This window comes from Anabas testudineus, chromosome 12 (genome assembly GCF_900324465.2).
Source record: "Anabas testudineus chromosome 12, fAnaTes1.2, whole genome shotgun sequence".
Classification (NCBI taxonomy): Eukaryota; Metazoa; Chordata; class Actinopteri; order Anabantiformes; family Anabantidae; genus Anabas; species Anabas testudineus.
In genome coordinates, this window is record NC_046621.1 from 14,275,606 (window position 1) to 14,294,770 (window position 19,165).

At 38.5% G+C, this 19,165-nt stretch overlaps 2 protein-coding genes across 11 annotated transcripts in view; both read right to left on the reverse strand.

The window, feature by feature from the left end:
• Window positions 1–3,561, reverse strand: part of kiaa1109 (KIAA1109 ortholog) — a 62,924-nt gene extending 59,363 nt beyond the window's left edge. For all 10 annotated transcript variants that reach the window (XM_026354879.1, XM_026354887.1, XM_026354886.1 and 7 more), the window contains exons 1-2: window positions 3,434–3,561; window positions 679–814 (exon numbers count right to left, since the gene is read on the reverse strand). In XM_026354879.1, the coding sequence (XP_026210664.1) occupies window positions 679–784 (106 nt within the window). In that variant the 5' untranslated portion in view covers window positions 785–814; window positions 3,434–3,561. The remainder of the gene's footprint in view (window positions 1–678; window positions 815–3,433) is intronic.
• Window positions 3,562–5,940: 2,379 nt separating this feature from the next.
• On the reverse strand, window positions 5,941–18,624 carry c9orf72 (C9orf72-SMCR8 complex subunit). Its single transcript, XM_026356251.1, has 10 exons — window positions 18,483–18,624; window positions 17,171–17,656; window positions 16,166–16,261; window positions 15,520–15,584; window positions 14,345–14,417; window positions 13,601–13,717; window positions 12,439–12,674; window positions 11,827–11,884; window positions 10,931–11,040; window positions 5,941–7,222 (listed from the first exon to the last, which is right to left on the reverse strand). Exons 2-10 carry the CDS (start codon window positions 17,615–17,617, stop codon window positions 7,036–7,038), a joined length of 1,389 nt encoding a protein of 462 aa, XP_026212036.1. The 5' UTR covers window positions 17,618–17,656; window positions 18,483–18,624; the 3' UTR covers window positions 5,941–7,035.
• Window positions 18,625–19,165: the final 541 nt, after the last annotated feature.

The window sequence follows — 19,165 nt, forward strand, 5'->3', positions numbered from 1 at the left end:
GTGGAATTTAAAAAGAAACGACTTTTTGTCAGTTTTGGGCTGACAGCTTTGTGGTACTGCTGCACCAAAGGTTTGTTTGAGTTTTACTTCTTTGTCCCCAAAGGTTGTGTCTCCTTGAAGACACCACCGTCACATACAAACAAGTAACCCATCAGCTTCATTGTGTGAGTCATCCTACACTGTTTGCCTGCCGAGAGCCGCACCTGGACTAAGCAATAACTAGAAGCTATCATTTGTCATGCTTTAATTAGATCAATGAAGAAAAGACACGGCCAGCATGACTAAATGAAACTAAACTGAAACTAAAAGCAAACGCTGATTAAAATCTTTCGTGAACTGCGATCTTAAACGCATTAGGGAATATTACAGTGGTTTATCATTTATCATAGTTGATATATTGTAGAAGTCAATGCTACAAACTTTAATTTAGAGGAACTGAGATAATATTATTACTCATCCAAATAGTCAATATGGGGACCTGGCTGGAGAACATATTAGCAAAACTCTCTTTACTAAAAGAGGTAAATATTTAAACACAAGTAGTAAACAATTTCCTGCTAGGTCATTGTAATTCAAGAGAAATCAACTGCTCTTCACGTGTGATCGATTACTTGAAGCCCCAAGAAAATATATGTTGATCTGGATCTTTTTTCCACAATGCAAATATTGAGCTCTCACCGACAAGGAGCCAAATGAAGTTTGAGTCGTGCTTGTTAAGAAAATCATCCAGATCCACGTAGCTCGGGAAGGTGCTTTCATTGTTTTTGGCCGCATGCCCTTCCATGGCTACAGGCTCTCAGTATGATGTCTAAACCTAAAACAGTAAGGTGACAAGATTATTTCCATGGCACAGGAATACAACTGAGAGAAAAGCAAAGGAAAAAATAAACACTACAAGGCAAATACACCACAGCAAATACTGACACAAGATCGTTTTACAAGGAAAAGGTGTGAAACATCAACTTTAGTGGGTACTGCATACCATTTCCAGAAAGAGACAACTAAAACTAAATTGTTAAATAAACCGGTGGTAGACAGGATGGAAAAACATACGAACAGATGGCTATTTCAAGTTAAGCAAATTACATTTAAGACTTGTTCTAAGTGCAATTTAATACCCGTTTCATTCATCAAAATATGTACAATTTTAGTAAATAAACAGTTGGGATGGTAAGAGGACTAGCATGCATTGCAGCTGTATATAACATTAAGTCATAATAATATAATTATATTAATAATAATATAAAATAATATTATAAAATATTTTCGTAAATAAATAACTATACATGCAATATAACCATGACAGCCCGGGTTTGTGTCTATCTGGGGACCGTTGTTGTATATCACACCCCCCCGTGTTTCCCATCAGCCTCTTGTACAACTATCAAATAAAGGCTAAAAGTCGAATGATACTAACAATATAGAATACATAAATAAATAAACCTCTATAATATATTTTAAATATAATATCTGTATTTGTCAAAAAGGTGCTGCTTCCACTCTGCCAGCAATCATTCTATAAATGTCAATGTCATGCAAAAAAAACGATTTAAAAACAGATTTATGTCTCAGTGAGAATAAAATGGCTGTGTGTATGCACATATGCACAGTCTGACAGAAATTTGGTGGATCACGTTTCCATTCTATTTTAACCACTTCAAATCATTCTGTATATGTTGCCAACTTAGCTACGTAAGTTATATTTGCATATCACTGTATGTCTATACTACTATACTTGTTCAAACAGCTTTTACAGGAAGGCATATTTTATTTTATTTTATTTTATGTGTAAAAGGGGGCTGGTGGACGGGTGTGTATGGCTGTAAGTGTATACTGTCATCCTAGTCAGCCTGAGCTTATGTTAAAAGCTTGAATACATACAAACAGACTTAGACACACAAACACAAATCCCCATCTAATCCACCTTAAATGACATAGGCTGGAAAAATCACTGAGATGAAACCAAACACAGCACTCACTTGCAGAAAACACAGTTTCTAAATTTGTCTTTTTGACTGATTCTACATTTTATAAAATTAAACTTAATTAAAAATCTAATTATAGGTTAGATTTGACATTCCAAATTTTATTAGAAGATCTGGATCTCTAGAGTCTCTGATCTATAAGTCTGATGATCATTACCACAATTAGTTCAGCTCCCCATGATAAATGTATAAGCAACTTTCTACTAAAGTACCTGAGATTGAATCCATCTGAAAACATGACCACATTCCTCCAGTTACAGGGGCTGGGATAAGATATGAATACAGATTACACTGCCTTCTCAGAAATTGACTCATCAGACACCTGTGACCTGAGTGTTTTTAGTTTTGGTTTAGAAGCGGTTATATAACTTTAGTGAAAAGGGCAACTCTGTCAACTACAGTTATTCCTTAACGTTTTCATTTTAAAAACTCCTTCAACAATCAACAGACTAAACACTTCATCTTTCATCAATTAAAGTGCTAACTGAGGACAATTTGGGGAAGTAACTATTTCTATTATCCTTGCAGACATAACAGGATTAAATGCAGTAAATACAGTTGATCACAAACTGGTCCACAGATACATAAACTGATTATCAATACTGCTGCAGCTGGTATAAGTATATCAATGCTCAAAACAGCATAGGACTGAATGAATGGTCAAAAATCATACTGATTTTAAATTATGTCTTGCAGATTTAACCATGCTCACAGTGCAAACCTCAATGACATCCAGGTAGTTATAATAACGTTAACTTTGCTAGGAACTTAGCTGAACACGATTTGAAATCTTTTCAGCCTTGTTAGAGACATTCAGTCGTCGTACAGATGATTAACAGAACATCACTTTAAACATTTAATCCCAATACTTTCCGTGCTGTCTTGCTGTCAGTGTATCATACATGACAGACAGAAGAGAGTAGTCGTTCATGTAGACAGTTTTACCTGGACTTGTTTACATGTTCAACTGGTAAAGCTATCACCAACACAGTTTCCTCTTTTTGATACAATCGTATTGATTTCGTAAAGTCCTACACTACTAGGCGTACACTGCTGGCTAAATCACCAATTCACTTTACTTAAAGATGTAACGTTAACCTGTAACCCAGAGCCATGGCGTTACCTGAAACTAACCACAGACCTACTGTGGGTTAGCTAATCCCACAATTTCCTGAGCATTATCCTCTTTACTAAAAACAATAACCCAACATTGTTCGGTGTGTATAACGTTATTACGAGGCTATTATAAGGTTGCTGACCCGTCCAGCACAGCTAGCCAGCTACACGGCTAATGACGTTGTTGCTTGTCGATAATGCGGTTATTAAGCTAACTGCTAAATATCATAACGTTAGCAGTGAGGTGAGCTAGCAAGCTATTGACAGGCCGCACCCTATAACTTCTCTGTATTCAAATTGTACAAACAAATCTATTAATGCTCCTACAATACCTTAACGTCTTCGATAAAGCATTTGGTTTCATGTTTGCTCCAGTTATTCAGAAGTTGTTGTCCATTTGTCGTGTCAGACATGGGTACAGCTAGCATCCTGTGTTGAATATTTACCTGGCAGACAGCCAGTTACGATCACTTCCTGTTCTGTCGACTGTAGTCACAGAATTAACCAATAGGAAAAAACGGCTCGTCAGAAGAGGACCAATTAAATAAAAGCTTGTTAACAGACGTTTATTTCCACCTATCAGCATGAATGTTTTTATGACAGTGTGTTGCTACCATTCTTTTGATTTCACAGCAGGATCAATTAGATTTAGGTTATGACTAAATTTGCCTAAATTTATTATTATGTTTATGAAACTTAAACAAAAAGAACTAGTATATAGTATACAGTAAATGTATACACACGTAACTATCATAAAAACCTCACAGTGATTTTTCAAAATAAGGTCTGAAGCAAAATGATTAGTTGTCATATAGATAAATTTGTATATAATATGTATGTATATGTATGGAACCACTCCATATCAAGATATTATAAGTGTTATTAGCATGGTGGTTAGAGTTGATGAGTTATAATCACAAACATTGACTGTCTAGATTGCATTCTTAAAATAACCAACCAAAGACACACCTAGCCACGGCTTTCAATCATCAAAAACCATTTTTCCCTGCAATTTTATAAATCAGATATTTTGTAAATAGTCACTGCATTGCTCTAAACTGATCTTTGGGTGTATATGTGAAAAGCAGAGTAATCCATGTACATTTTCTTTTACGTAATTGCAACAGAACAGCATTACAGGTGCAAAGCTCATATATTAACTTTACATAACTTTGGAATGATTTATGTCAATTAAGATTTGTACAGTCAATTAAAAACAAGACTAAAGAATCTACAACCATAGCAGCTTTGAGAGTCTGTACTTTGACACAGTGCTGCTTTGAGCAAATACTAGTGCCTGACAAGCCGGGACAGACCTTTGCCATAGAAAAGAATGAACTTTTCAAAGACAAGGAAATACTCTAGACTAGAGCAAGTGCGGCACATTTTTAGGCTAGTCTCAACTTGTTTAACAAGAGAATGAAAGAACAGTGCTGTGCTGTTATAATGTTTATCATGCATAACCAATTAGCCCTAAACCTAAAGTCCAGTTGAGTCTGGTGAGAATGACATTAAGCAATTGTCTATAAATCACACATCTGCAGTTAGGGTTCTGGGATGTTTACCTGTTTTTATCAAGTTAATTAATAAAGTTTCTTGGATTTTGAGCAGTTGAACACTGTTTTTTTGTAGCCTGGGGACCTCAGGAAGGAACGCAAGGGGCCAATTAGATTTTTTGTTCTACTTAAAAACAATATGAACTCAACATACCACAAAAAGCTACGACTACAGTGTCAACATCTTGGTTATTTCTAAGAATTACAAGAACTCTAGGGTATTGTTTAAGTTGTTGCCATGCCTCCTTCCAGTCACAACAACAAAGCTTCCTTAAAGAACATGTACAAGCCGCCTGGTTGAAAAAGGTGCCAAACATCAGGCCTTTCCCTTAAGGCCATCCTACTTTTGTGTCATCTTAAAAGAAACCACATCTCACATGACTATTTCAGCTAAATTCCTGAAGGTCTTCGGTACAGTCCCTGCAGATATTCCATTAGTAATTAACAGCTTGTTCACTTTCGGTTCATTCCCCTTTTGTTTTAAATATGCAATAGTTCAAAGCCCTCTAGAGGACATGTAATTTTCATTTTCTCGCTCGAGGCAATCACAGAAAAATACAATCATCAAGCTGCCTTTATTCATCCAGTAGTTTAGAGGAAAAAGTTCCAGCATAGATGATATAATTTATAATTAACCACATCTTACCCTGCTACACTAGTTCTAAATGAAATACCCCCACTAAATTAATGGCATAGATACAGTCAGGTCCAAAAGGCCCAGAAAACAACTGTGATGATGGAAGAGTGTCCAAACACACCTGGACATGAATATGATCCGACTTATAAAAACCTTCTATCATGGAGCATTAAAAACTTTCTATAAATTAGGGAAAAAACTGAACATTTTAGATAAGGTTTGCTTTAGAATGCAAACGGCTGCTTCTATTTGTAATAATTAGCGTCTTTGTCAAAAGAGGAAGGATGAACTATTTCATAATAATGAGTCAAATGAATTTAATCTATCGTCTGAGCTAACTGGATTCCCGGAAACATCTCAGAGCTTTTTAACAACAGTCAGGACTTGGCTTGATATCAGAGTGCAATTGAATCTATGATATTTAATTTATTGATCCCTATGTGGAAATTCATACCAATGATGATGACGAAGCTGCCGTTTTAGGCGCTGCGGTCACCTGCTTGTTGTATGTCTTGCCCAGGGCCACATAAACAGGAGGTGGGGATCAACCCTGCTGTTTGTGAACCTAAGCACAGACTATGTCAATTCATATCTATCAACTGATCAATAAGATCAATTATGTACAAAAGAGAAAGGTTGCGTTTCTTTTTCAGTGTTTATTACTGGTTGCTGTACAGTGTAAACAGACTGGTAAAATTCCACTATTAGGTCAAAGTAAATGATAAAGCAAAAAGAAAGTGAACAAAGTGAGGAGATGTAGATTAAACAAGCAGGAAAAAAAGTGTTGATTCAAACTTAAATGTAAATATAAAAAGGAAATATTGCACATTACCAAGTCAACATATTATAATAGCAAAACAATTTGTATTTTTGGAAGCCGTACTCAAAAGCACATGAACTGAATTACTCGACTTTAACAACACAGAAAATGTACGGTTTGCAGCCAAGCTGGATAATCCAAGCAACAAACAGCTCAGCTGCTGCTGCTGCTGCTGCTGTGGGAGGAAAAGAAAATCTGCGTGGAGTCATTTAATGATAACACTGTCGGCCACAAACACAGACCTGCTTTGTCAGGGTGGACTGTGGTAAGATTTCATTTAACAGTGCTTTTGTTCTTCTGTTTTAATAAAATCTCTCTGCTGTGTGATTACTCGCCACCTTTTCTGCACCGTTCACGTCCAACACATATTAACTGAATTTTTTGAAACGGGCAATTTTCGAGGTTCAAGAGGTTCAACTCTCTCGACTGAGGGTGTTGTTTAACACAAAATGTGAAGAAGCTAATAAGGCATGGTTTAATAAATATCATTTAAATGAAATTGTAAGTGTCCTGCTGGGCACCTCAGCCAATTTTCCCACCATAAATTAATACTAACAGAAGGCATAAAATACATGAATAATACATCCAACAGGGAATAATTTAAGTCTTCTAAAAACATTTAACTCCTATGCTGACAGCTGATCAAGGCAATCTATCAAACATTTTATTCATATGGCTCATAACAGCAGTAACAATCAATCTTCAAAATCATGCCTTGTACAGAACACACAAATATGCTATAAATGTTCTTCCCATTCCATCAAAGCAGGAACAAATACTCCAGTCTCACCAGTACGCATGCACGTGCCTTCAAGTAATAATGAAACAAAACAAAAATAAAAAACAAAACAAAAAACTATGCAACTAAATGCCTGCTTCCATTAGGCATCCAATATATAAAGTGCAGGTGAAGATCGCCGTTTAAAAGCTCATGAGTACATCTCGCTCCTGCATGCTGGTGAGGAAGGGCTTCCCAAACACGAACGAGTGCAGTCCTGCCCGAAGCTTTTCGGCAAAGGCCATTACGATGTTCAGATCTCCTTCCACGGTCAGATCCAGATCCGTCTTCAAATTGCGCAAAGATCGAAACGGCTTCTTCCCTTTTTGCCTGCGGAGTCAGGAGGAGAGACATTGTAGTGTCGCTGTTAACAGCCTACAATACACAGGGTCACAGGATTTGCATTAGCATCTAGTTGGGTTGCAGCTGTGCACAGAGATGCCATGGCACGATGAATAATGTATGCTGCTTCAGGATGGCAACTGAGCGTAAACAATCTTGTCAAGGCACCTGTAAAATAGTATGCCCTTAGACCTCAGACTGTTAGCAACACCGTAAGCATGACAGCTTTAATGCTTTCACACACGCACACAAATGATGGTCGTGCTTGTGTATTTAGTGCTGCCTTTGGAATGAGATATGTTCAGGCGTTTACTGTGTGCAAGGAAAAATGGAATTAAGAGTGTTGTTTCTGGAAACATTTCAAAGATGAGGAAAGTAATATTTGGTGTAGTGTTTAGCAGAAAACTGCAGCAAGCATCTGTATTTTTATTACTTTAGTTCTGATGATGGACGATGTGTTTCTCATTTTCTGATCTACAAATGAACTTAAACTGAAGGTGTCTTGTAGGTTTCCCCTCCAATAGTATAGCTGTCAGGTCTGATGTGTTGGATTAAATGTAAAAGCCTATGTTTTAGTGTTTGTTTACCTTCACCTATGAAATATAAAGCGTGCTTCAACAAATTTAAAGTCTGCATGTAATTCTGTTGATGTAAAAAAGTCCTGATTAAGAGTGTGTTAGTAATACTTCTGCACAATAAAGAAGTACTTTGTTGTCTTTGAGTTTTCTTTTTTTATAAACAGGAGAAAAGCAAGACTGTAGAACTAGAAGAACAAACAGGAGTGCCTGCTGTCCCAAAGGCAGTGGGAAGATCTTTGCACTGTTGAGAAACACAGAAGGGAGAAGGGATGGATGAGTCAAGCGCAGATGGAGCGGTAACCGCCACAGGGAGGTTGGCATGAAAAACCACGGGGAAAGCTGAAGACATGGTGGACTGCTGAGTCTCCGGTGACCTATTGGCAATTACCAAGGTGCTTCTGGAGCTGAGCCAGAAGGTGGTTACTGTAACCCTGACAGGACTAGAGCGTGACTAGAGATTAAATTCTTTTACAAGTAACTAAACACGATTTCCAGAGAGGAGGGTGGTTTAGCAGAGTGTAAAGCTACACTACTGGTTTATAACTTGTCTCACCAGCGAGTGAATGATCTGGCAACTGCCTAAAATAAAAGACATTAATGCAAAGTGTGATGTGCGGCCATCAAAAGCCACTAGGTCACCTTGCAACCTGGCACACAATCTCATTTCTGTACCTAAGGGGGGCAGAGTAATGAGATTCTCTTGTCAGTGATCAAATGACGATCATAAAAACATCATTTAGTGTTTTGATGAAGATGATAGAAAACTCCAGTCGTCTCTGGTGCTGCGCCAGAGACTCTCAGAAGTTGAGCAGTGTTGACTGTGAGGGCCATGGCATGTGCCTTACTGCAATTTCTTGCTCAACACATTATTCTTCTGCAATGTAGAAGGGGAAGCTGTCATTCTGGAATGATGCCTGTGATTCATCACCAGCCCCTTCCTCCCAGTTTCCTCCCAACACCAATCATCCTTTAAACCAGTCCTGTGAGGCTGGCTCAAACATTCAAGGTAAATTTTGCAACTACAGCTGAAATGATTTTCCTTATTTATTAATTCACATATATGTATGTATATATAATAATATACAGTATTATTCAATACAATCATAAATGAGACGAGCCAGAAAAGCAGCTAATTTTGATGTATGAAAAGCCTGAACTAGCAAGCGTTCAGCATTTTTGCTTAATAAATCAAAATGGTGGTGGATGGATTTTCTTTTGATCAGTCTATGAGTCTAACTCGGTTCTGTGGTGGTTGAAAAAAATAATTCAAAATTGTAAAATATCCATAATAAAAAGATAAATATGCAGACTGCTATTTCAGTTTTTCAAATATTTTAGTGCTACATTTTACTGTGCTTCAGCGTTGAATGTGTAACTGGTAGACTATTCATTTTTAGTTTAGTAGACAGGAGGGAACTAAAAATGATTGAAATGCCTCCACTCGTTTTACCAGATACAAATGTGCCAACTTCACCTGGAAAATATATTTAACAACCAGAGTAGAGCATATTAGAATTTGTAAATGTGACAACATGTCTGCTATTCTGGTGGGGAACAGAAACAGAGAGGCAGAACATGAAAACAGACTGCCGGTTTGCTCTTCAGTGTGTATGTCTACATCAGCAGTTTGACACTGTGAGCTCCCCCTCAGACAGAATCCAAACAACTGCTGTCGCCTACACTTTGAGCCCTGTTAGTCACTAGCCTCGATTTGCTTACTTTCTGGTCAATTTTCGCATTGAAAATTATGCCGAATTAAACATTTGCAATCGAATGTACCCATGAATGTACAGATTACTACACCTGGACTACTGGGGTACTGAAGAAAATGTGATGTGTGTGTTTAAAGTAGCTATATTATTCTTAATTTAGGCTTTATTTTGCTATTCTGGGGTTCCACTGGAACAAGGCTATTTAATATTAAAGTAAAAAAAAAAAATAGACATACATGTTTATAAGCTTTCTTTATGCAACAGCTCCTCTGGCCTTGAGCCTGAAAGGACTCATTTGAGCCTTCCAGCTGAGACTCCAGCTAGTGTCACAATAAATTGTAGAGAAAGATGTCTAGTTCACATGAAAATAGAAGCTAAACAATCCACATGCCTGCTGCCCAAAAACACAAAGTCAGCTAACAGTCTCACTGGTACTGTGTGACGTAGAATAAAGCGATCGATCAGCCAGCATGCAGACACACATTCACATCAAGCGTAGGACCTCTGACTACGTGTAACATTTGGCACCCAACGTCATAAAAGTATTTGCTGGACATTTTTTGTACTATTAAAAAAGTTCTGTTGAATTTTGTGGAAGGGTACCAACAAATTCAGTATACCTGGAGCAATTAACTGATTCTGAAACGTGTCTCTCTTGAACATTTCAGTCGTTTACAGTCAGTGCAGGATGAGGGATGACTCCTGGTCATAGGAATTGTTAGGCAGAACGCTGCAGGCATTCTTCCTAAACAAGTAACCTGCATGGCAGCTCTGCATGGTAATCTGACCATATCTTTCACTCTGTGCTTGACATGCTGCTTTTTATCTTCATCTGTTCATCAAGTGTCTGCTTTACACCTCCAGTCAGTCGAACCAGAGCGATTTTCATTGCATTCCCATGCATTTCAACATCATGGGTAGAGCGACACAGCTCTCTGCCTTGGAGCTCTGAGTGGGTGCTCTCAAACTGCACCTGGCTGTTTTCTCTCATGCAACCATATTGTCCATCCTATGATTTAAATCATTTGTCTTCCAGGGGTTGTCATACAACATTAACAGATACCCATAAACTCTGAACTGAGCCTTTTTTGACTCTAAACTTAGTGAGGTGCTTTACAACAGGACACACACTACAAGGCTTCAGGGTATTTCTGGCTATGTGTCGTATTGGGAGGGGCAGCCGCTGTCAGCGCAAGGTCATCTGCTGCAGTGCAAAGTCAAAGCAAAAACAATGACAAAAAAAAAAAAAGATTACTGTATTAGCTCTCGTGTTTACATCATCTGATTCGTCCCATGGTGCTGTGTGTGTGTGTGTGTGTGTGTGTGTGAGCACAGTGGACTACAGCCACACATGAATCCCCATTTTTGGCTCTCTGGATTAAAGTCATATAAGTGACAGCTCTTACGTTTCGTCCTCGATGTACTTGAGCAGTGCGAGGGCCTTCCTGTGGAGAAGCAACAGGAACTGGGCCAGATAGGTGCTCCGCAGGGAAAGGCCCGGCTTCAGCATGAACACCTGGGTACAACACAGGTTGTCAATTAGTAGTCCAGACAACAGCTCTGCTGGAAAAGGTTGGAATATAACACAACCCTTTCTCCTTTGTGCTAACCTTGAGAAAGAAACATGAGAAAAACAACAGCAAGTCTGGGAGCGCGTTCATGGGAATGGGTGACAGGTTAAGACCCATGGGAATAAGCTCTCTCTGACGTTTTCTACCTATGGGCTCTAGGGATTACATATGTGAGATGGAAGAAACATATTTCAAGTAGTTTTGTTCTCTATAGCAAGGTAGCTCAAAGAAAAGATGACTAAGACAGTGACACTTTTAACTTCAAAATACATTACACGAGTAAAAAAAAAAAAAAAAAAAACACAAACAGGTTTGCCTCAGATTGCAAGAACAAACAACATCACTTGGTGATTTCACATTCCTTACACATTTTTTCTGCATTGTTAAATCTGAATTTGAAAGTGAATCTATCACTGAGGTTGCTATTCTTATCTTTATAACGAATATCCTAGGACGATGCTGGTGAAAACATTCTAGCAATTTTCTTCATAGACCACTGTGATACATGACACAGACCATACAAGTGTATCATATATTATCTCAACAATGATCAAAGTAACATGCAGTTATGACTATAGTATATTTTATTAAATATAAATTATAACAGTATTTACTCTATTTATACACTTAATGTATTTTTTTCTCTTTTCTTATTTCTTTTGACAGGTTTTTTTTTTCCATCAAAATGATACAGAGAAGCAGAAGAAACACAAAATGTACTGTATTCTTACCTCATCTATAAATGACTTGACCAATGTATCTTTATGCATGACATCTTGAAATATATTCCTAAAAAGAAAGACAGTGGTTAGGACACTCAGGCAATTCATTTAAAGATTTTGTTAGTAATACTATATAACCTGTGTAAAGTTTTATTTTATTGAGTAGCTGAAATTTGATGCCTCAAAAGTGCTTGGTCAAGTGGCTGCTCAGCTGTTCGATAGCCAGATGTGCATTATTCCCTCATTAGTTCATTTACAACTAAACAATGTCTGGAGCTGATTTCAATTTGATCATTTGTATTTGCAATCTGCTGTTGTCAACTGTCAATATGAAGCCACTGCCAGTGAAGCAAGCCCCTGTTAGGCTGAATAACCAAAACGAACCTATGAGAGATATACTGTAGAGCTTTGTGGTTTTAGTGGGGTTTGCAGTTGACATGCATGTATATTCTAATAGTTAGTATTTCTGAAGTGTCTAGGCTAATAATATCCATCTATATTATTGAAATGGTTGTCATTTCAACATAGCTGGTAGAACATGTAGCTAAAAAAAAAATCTTACTTATGAGCCTGACAGTACAACAAAAACCTAATATACAGCTGACAACATATACGGCTTACAGGTCAGGTGTGAAGGTTTCATCTGTGTGGATGACTGTATCTGGAGGTATGTCCTCCTCGCTATCCGTCTTCCAGAGCGTGCTCAGCTCAGACCGCATGTAGCGCCGCTGGTTGTATGTGTGCTCATGACATGGCGGCATCTGCTTCACCGTGTTGATGTCAACGTCGATGTGAGTGGTCGGGTATGGCGAGTAGAGCACCTGACGGAAAGGCAGGACGAAGCTGCCTGTGGAGTCCTGGAAATGAAATGGGGGTGGGGGGGGTTAGTGACAACCTGCCAGCCCTTGGGTAATCTTGCAATCTGGTATTATTGTTATTTTATGTGACATGTGACAGTGTGTTCATATTATTCTGTGTAGTGTGTGGGGAATCTGTTCCCTCCAACGCGTTCTGTCCCAATCCAAAGAGCAGGCAACACACTGCACACTACACCCCTATAAGAATAAAACAATAGGAAGCTGCTTGCTTGCAAAAAGCGAAATTATTTAGTGGAACTTCTGACCTGCATATAAAAACACAATAAAAAAGGGATGGAACCCGAGTAGCTTGCCGAAACATCCTATATCCGTGTCATGTATATGCAAAGAAGCTTTAATAAATAATTTCACTTCGTGAAACCAGGGGGCTTCCAATATCCCTTCTGTTGTTTCTCCCGAGGCGCATTTCTTTGATTTCCCACTGCATTTCAAGTGAAAATCTATAAGAGATCCACAACTGACTTTATGAGCTCTGCCAAGTTTTCTCATTCTGTTTTGTTGACTTAATGTAGCATTAAATCATCCTGCCCCGCTGTAGCAGCAGTAAATAACATGACAACGTCTCTAAAATGTTTTACTTTGCTGATGTTCACAACATTTCAGTTTAACACTTGACCCCAAAAAGCGTTCTTTTGGTTAAACACAGTAGAATACGTTTACTGTGTGCATGGAAAGGTGACTGGAAATAATCCTTATGCTGACAATACAAAAAGCTTTTTGTATTGAAACAGAACTGGATCTAATGCAGAGTAGAAGAATAAAAAAATAGCGAGAATATAATGAAAAAGAAACTGGGTCACCACAACAAGCCGGGCGAGATCAAACAAGCAGTTGAAACAGTACAAAAACCAGACCCTGATTTGAATCATGTTGTCTTATGTAATGAAAGGAAGCCGGTTGGATACCTTGAGCAGACCCTGGACAAACAGGCCAGTGTCGTATTTGAAGGAAGAGTCAGCCTTGCACAGGCGAGAGCACTTCCTCTCCGCCAGGGTGAGGAAGAGGCAGAGCGTGCGCACGATCTGCAAGGAATGAACTGAGATTTGTCAATCAATCAAGGCTGTGACAGGTCAACTCTTTAATACGGATTTCAGGTGACAGTATTTTGACACAAAATACACAAAACTTTATACAGCTGTTTGCCACTGGACAGTGTGGGTAAAATTCTAATGGCCTTTTGTTGGCAACTGTTGTACGATAAAAACAAAAGTGGTGGATTCCTGCACAGTGTTTGCTCAACGTTTACTAAAAGGAGCCACATTTTCATTACTCCATAATCTGACATTAGGCTTGAGGCTAGTTGTTAGATACAAATAAAAGTCTTGATTAAACTGGTTCTCAAATAAGGCCTCTAGCCAATAACCGTCAAATTAAGGCTGTGTATGCTTTTGCTATGCAGTATATTGGCAAAACTGCTGCTTTCATCTATAGACTACTGTAAACGGTACATTGTGTGCTATATCACGTTACTTTCTCAGTTATCATTCACAGCTCATCTCACTTCAATTCCAATAACTGCTTATTTTAAGTAAGGTATATCCTTTCTCATATTCCTGCGCTGCCAACACAGCACACTTTAAAACCATTTTAGATTATGCAGATGCATTACAGATTGCGTCTGTTTGCAGCCACTAATCCAGTAAATTTACCTTATTTACTTTCTCTGGGTTGCTTCCAACCACTATTGAGCAGCCGCAAGTCTGTAGATGGGAGCTGATGGCCCTGAACCAAAGAGACACAGACATGCAAATCAGAGTCAGTTAGTGTCATTAGCATTGCTTTCGTTACTAAAGACATATTTTAACAATAATGATTGACATAGACGAACACATTTCTCAAGCTTTACATAGAGGGAGGAAGAAGATGTTAGGTGAGATTGTTTTCAGAGTTCTACCTACTAATCCTTGTACCTGTCCACTTATGTGGTTTTCACTCATATTCTGAGAAATTAAACTATTGTGTTGATCACAAACACAATGAAAAGTTGGGCTTCCATAAGCATAGTTCCACTGTTTATTTTTTTATTGTTCTCCTAATAGTTTCACTATCTTAATTAACCTTAATTATTAATCTTAATTTATCTTATTTACTAAGGAAAATAATCTAATGTTATGCATTTGTGGGTGACAAATGTATAGTTAGTAGTTAATTTAGTACAGTAGTCTCAAGGTATCAATCCATTAACTGAAGCCCAACAAAGAGTAGGTTCATGCAGCAGAGCAGGGGCTCTAAATACACAAGTTGTTCTAGTAAAAAATGGTTAAAGCTGAAGAAATGTAATGTTTGGTTCAGTATGGAAGTCCTGTGAAGGGCCTGAAGCAGACGGTTTATTTGAGTAGCTCAAACAGCAGCACAAAGTTTCAATTGTTCGTTAAGGGGATGGAATTAAATCCCTTCAAGATTCTGTGCAGGGCTAAAAAACATCAACAGGAAATGTTTAGTCAACCTGATTGTTGCATAAGGGGATAACAACAGTTACTGAAATTCTAAAGGGTTCATAAAATTTCAAGCACCACTGTACTACAACTATTTTTTTCTTTATTATAAAACTCTTACATGAGCTATAAATATACTTGGGCTCCAGTTTACAGGTTCACTGCCATGTCCACAGGATGCTGAACTAATCCTGTTCAACTCTGAGCAATTGGGACCTTCAGAATGGACTTTCCAGGCCCTCAACACTTAACAGCAATTTAGCCTTCGTCCTTTCTCTGGAGGAAACTTCAGCTAAGTGGAGAGCTATTACTCATCATTGGAAGGTTGATGGGTGTTAAATGGGCATTGTTCATCATCTGTCTCTATTTGCCTGCGCCGGAGTGCTTACTTGTGGAGGAAATCCTCGTGGCAGCTGTCCCCGATGTCATCATCATTTAGCACCGTGTCTTTTATCTACTCAGCAGGAGTGAAACAAATGAGTCATTTTTAAAATTGGTCGCAACAAAGGCAAAAGTGATGATGGGCACATTTGCAGGCACTGTCATGAAAATAAGATGCAAAAAACATCATCGTGTAAGACTGCAGGGTTCTGGGTAGGTTCTTCATGCTTGCTTTTTTGTCGCATTTGTATATTAAAGCGCAACAAATGTGTTGAATCACGCTGGGTGGTAATCTTGGCGAAGAACCTGGATAATTTATAACTCTTAGAAATATTTATTTGAGCAAGTGAAAATGTGAAACAAGCGGAATTTGCTGAAGCTAGAGACACAATCTAATGTATATAAAATAATGTATTTAAAATACACCCAGTTCAGCCACTGCAGCCATTGATGTTTAATTCTAGCTGGCCTGTATCTTACATATAGACGAGCTTTCACTTGATATTTAAGGTAACATTTTAATACAAGGAAGGCATATGGAGATTTTTTACCATTCACATACACGTGCAGCCCAAACTAGACAGCAACAAAACGAAATGTACCCTGGTAAAACAGAATAGGATTACTGTGAGTGTGTGTGTAGGTGCTGCTCACATCTATATCTTCTGGCACACTATGTGTCTTCATAGAGGCCAACAGCTCCATAATAGGCACAATCTCCAAGCTCAGCACAGAAATGATGTTGTAGCCCTGAAGTTGAAGGAAAAAAAGAAACTAAAATTAAAAAAATTGATTGATTCTTTGACAGTGACCTGCATTTTGTGGGCCAGAGGCTCAGATTTCTGGATAAATATTTTGTCTACTGGTTGCTGTGCTGCACCTGCTACCCCCAGAAACTAATAAATGTCGTACTTTAATACATATAGTTTCACTGATGACACACCGTCAGTCTCTGAATGATGATAACAGGCTATACGTGCTTGTGCAGAGACGCAAGACCTCAATTCCAACCAGACAGTTCTGAGAGCCACATTACTAAAGATTGGTGTGAATTATGTTATCTAATTGAGGATGCAAGTGGCCCATTACAATACAAAAAAGTTTATAATCTTTGCAACATATAATTTCAAGCAGAAACGATCCAATGGAAGAATGGGTCTAAGATTACGAATCCGACCATACATTCAATGCCAACTTTGTGCACTTGACAGTTTTTGACACACAGTGATAAAGACACATAAAGATACATTATGGTTGCTGCAAAAAATCTAAATCTACAGTATATATAGTTTTTCAAAGCAACAAAAAAAAGGGCAGAAAAAGGCCAAACTGCAACTGTGAAAATTACAAGAACATTTATATCGAGGGAAGAGGCTGAGATAAGAAAAGTAGCCCTAACCCCTATTATTACCTGCTCACTGGCTTCCTCTGTATGAGCTCTTAGACCACATTAGCTAACTTACTCCTCTATGTTCGGAGACCTCAACTTTATTAAATTGCCAATACTGCTACATTCCCAAATGGGTAAAACAGAGGTGAGAGATTATTCAATACCTTTTTTAAATCAGGTTAGATAAGGACTTAAAATTCCTTTTATGAATATAAAGGGTAATAGCTGGTGTACTGTTGTGTGAATACTAAGTGGAAAGAGCATGGTACCTTCTGCATCCAAATGCGGCCCTTGCGGATGGCGTGTTTTAGCCTCTCCACACAGATGGTGTGCAGAGGCAAGTAGAAGGCCAGCTCTGTCTGAGGCAGGATAATGGACAAGGCACATGTGTTCTTGTCCCCCTTCAGCTCGCCGTCAAAGATGAGGGAGACAATGATGACACCCTTCTCTGCCAGAACAAAGAACTTCACATCCACGGCGCCACACTCAGCGCTACGCAGAATCTCTCCATTGAGAGTGTGATTGGCCAAGAAAGTGATCTCTCCATCACTGAGGAACATCAGCTGGTCACCCTTTGGCGCCCAGATGTGGCGAACTCGTGGACCCAGGATGTTGTCCCAGTAGGCAAAGGTGGCTGCCAGCAGTGGGCATTCTCCCTCCACTGCTACCTCAGACTTTGCCACAGCAGGTGACTGGGGTGGACAGCCAGAAGACATTGGAGTAGCGTGGGAATGTCTGATGATATAATATTCAAACTAAGGAGGGAAAAAAAAACAGTTTCAAATAAAGCATCATTCCTAAAATATTTAAATATAATTAAATATAATTACATTGTTGCTTCAACTTTCAAAGGTACCTTTTTAGAACCCCTTTCAGCCAAGTTAGCACATGCTAACACATCTAAATGAGCCTTCTCTATAAATGTGATGTGATTTGTTTTGCTGGTGAAGTCAGCTGACACTGTTTAGATCCACCCTAAGGCTACTTCTCTTTTTCTGACTATGTCTAGTAACAGAGTGTTGGCAAGACATTAAACCCTGGACATGAATAAGTGCATTTAACGTTAATTCGATAACAATGTCTCATATTATTTATACCTTTATCTCCGCTCCCTATATTAAGGTTAGATATGCTTCTAGGGTTGAGAGATGAGGTATATTAGACACATTTAAATAGCAATAAATAATATATTAAAATACTGTTTGGTTGACCATATATATGCCGATTTACTAGCATCCCCTATTTAGTTAGGATCTATAGTTTTTCTGCTTCCAGATAGTTATGTATATCTGTATAGAAGCTATGTAAATTTATTTTGACAGTTTTTGCAACAGGATTTGGTGTTACATATTTAAACAGTTAAATAGCCGTCTTGCAAAGTTAAGCAACGATTAACAGGGGATTAGTTAATATAAAGAATTCAATGCCCCTATCAGTACAGTGTAAAGGGAGAAATTAAACGTTGATAACGTTGTTCTATCTGCTGATAATTTATAGTAGGCTAACCCATGCTAGCTCGCTAACTTGCTTTCGCTAATTAGCTAACACTGGCAAAGTGAAATGACATCGCCATCGCCTTACTTGCTCCGTCTTTCGGTGCTAAATCGCCGCGCCACAGAGTTTCTAGAGGGAGAGATTTAAATGCTGTAGGAAAGTCATCGTTGCTTCTCTGTTACTGCCATGACATGTGATTAGCCAGCTGCAGACTTGTTGTCTTCACGAGACTTCCTCATACGTACGTCTTACGTCAGTCACTGACAGGTGCACAGCGTCCTCTGGTGAACGCCGCGTGGAAGTGGACGTTGATAAATCAATGATGTCATCTTTAATCCAGGCTGCTACCTGCAGAAAATGAGTCATTTAAATTAATTTGGTCACACATGTGGATGTATCTGCAGGACAAAACACTTTGATTCCAAATGAATAGCACCTCGCTTCAGTTGTGCAGGCTGCTCTGTCGTTTGTTTCTCTCCCTTTAATCAGACCACTGTAAATTGTATCCACAACATTTCCCAAGAGTACCTGGCAAACCCCCACAGAGGGATCCTGAGCTGTTCTGACAGATGTTAATGTGATTGTGTGAGTCTCCTTGAGGGTTTATTTGACATTTTCAGATTTATCAGAATGTTAAACACAGAACAACTCTTGTTCCTCCTTTACCGTGAGCATTGTCTCATCCAGTGAGTCCCTCCCATCATAGAAACATGGCTGAACTACTGTAAGACCACTTATTTCACACCTATTATTGGACACTATATAGGCTA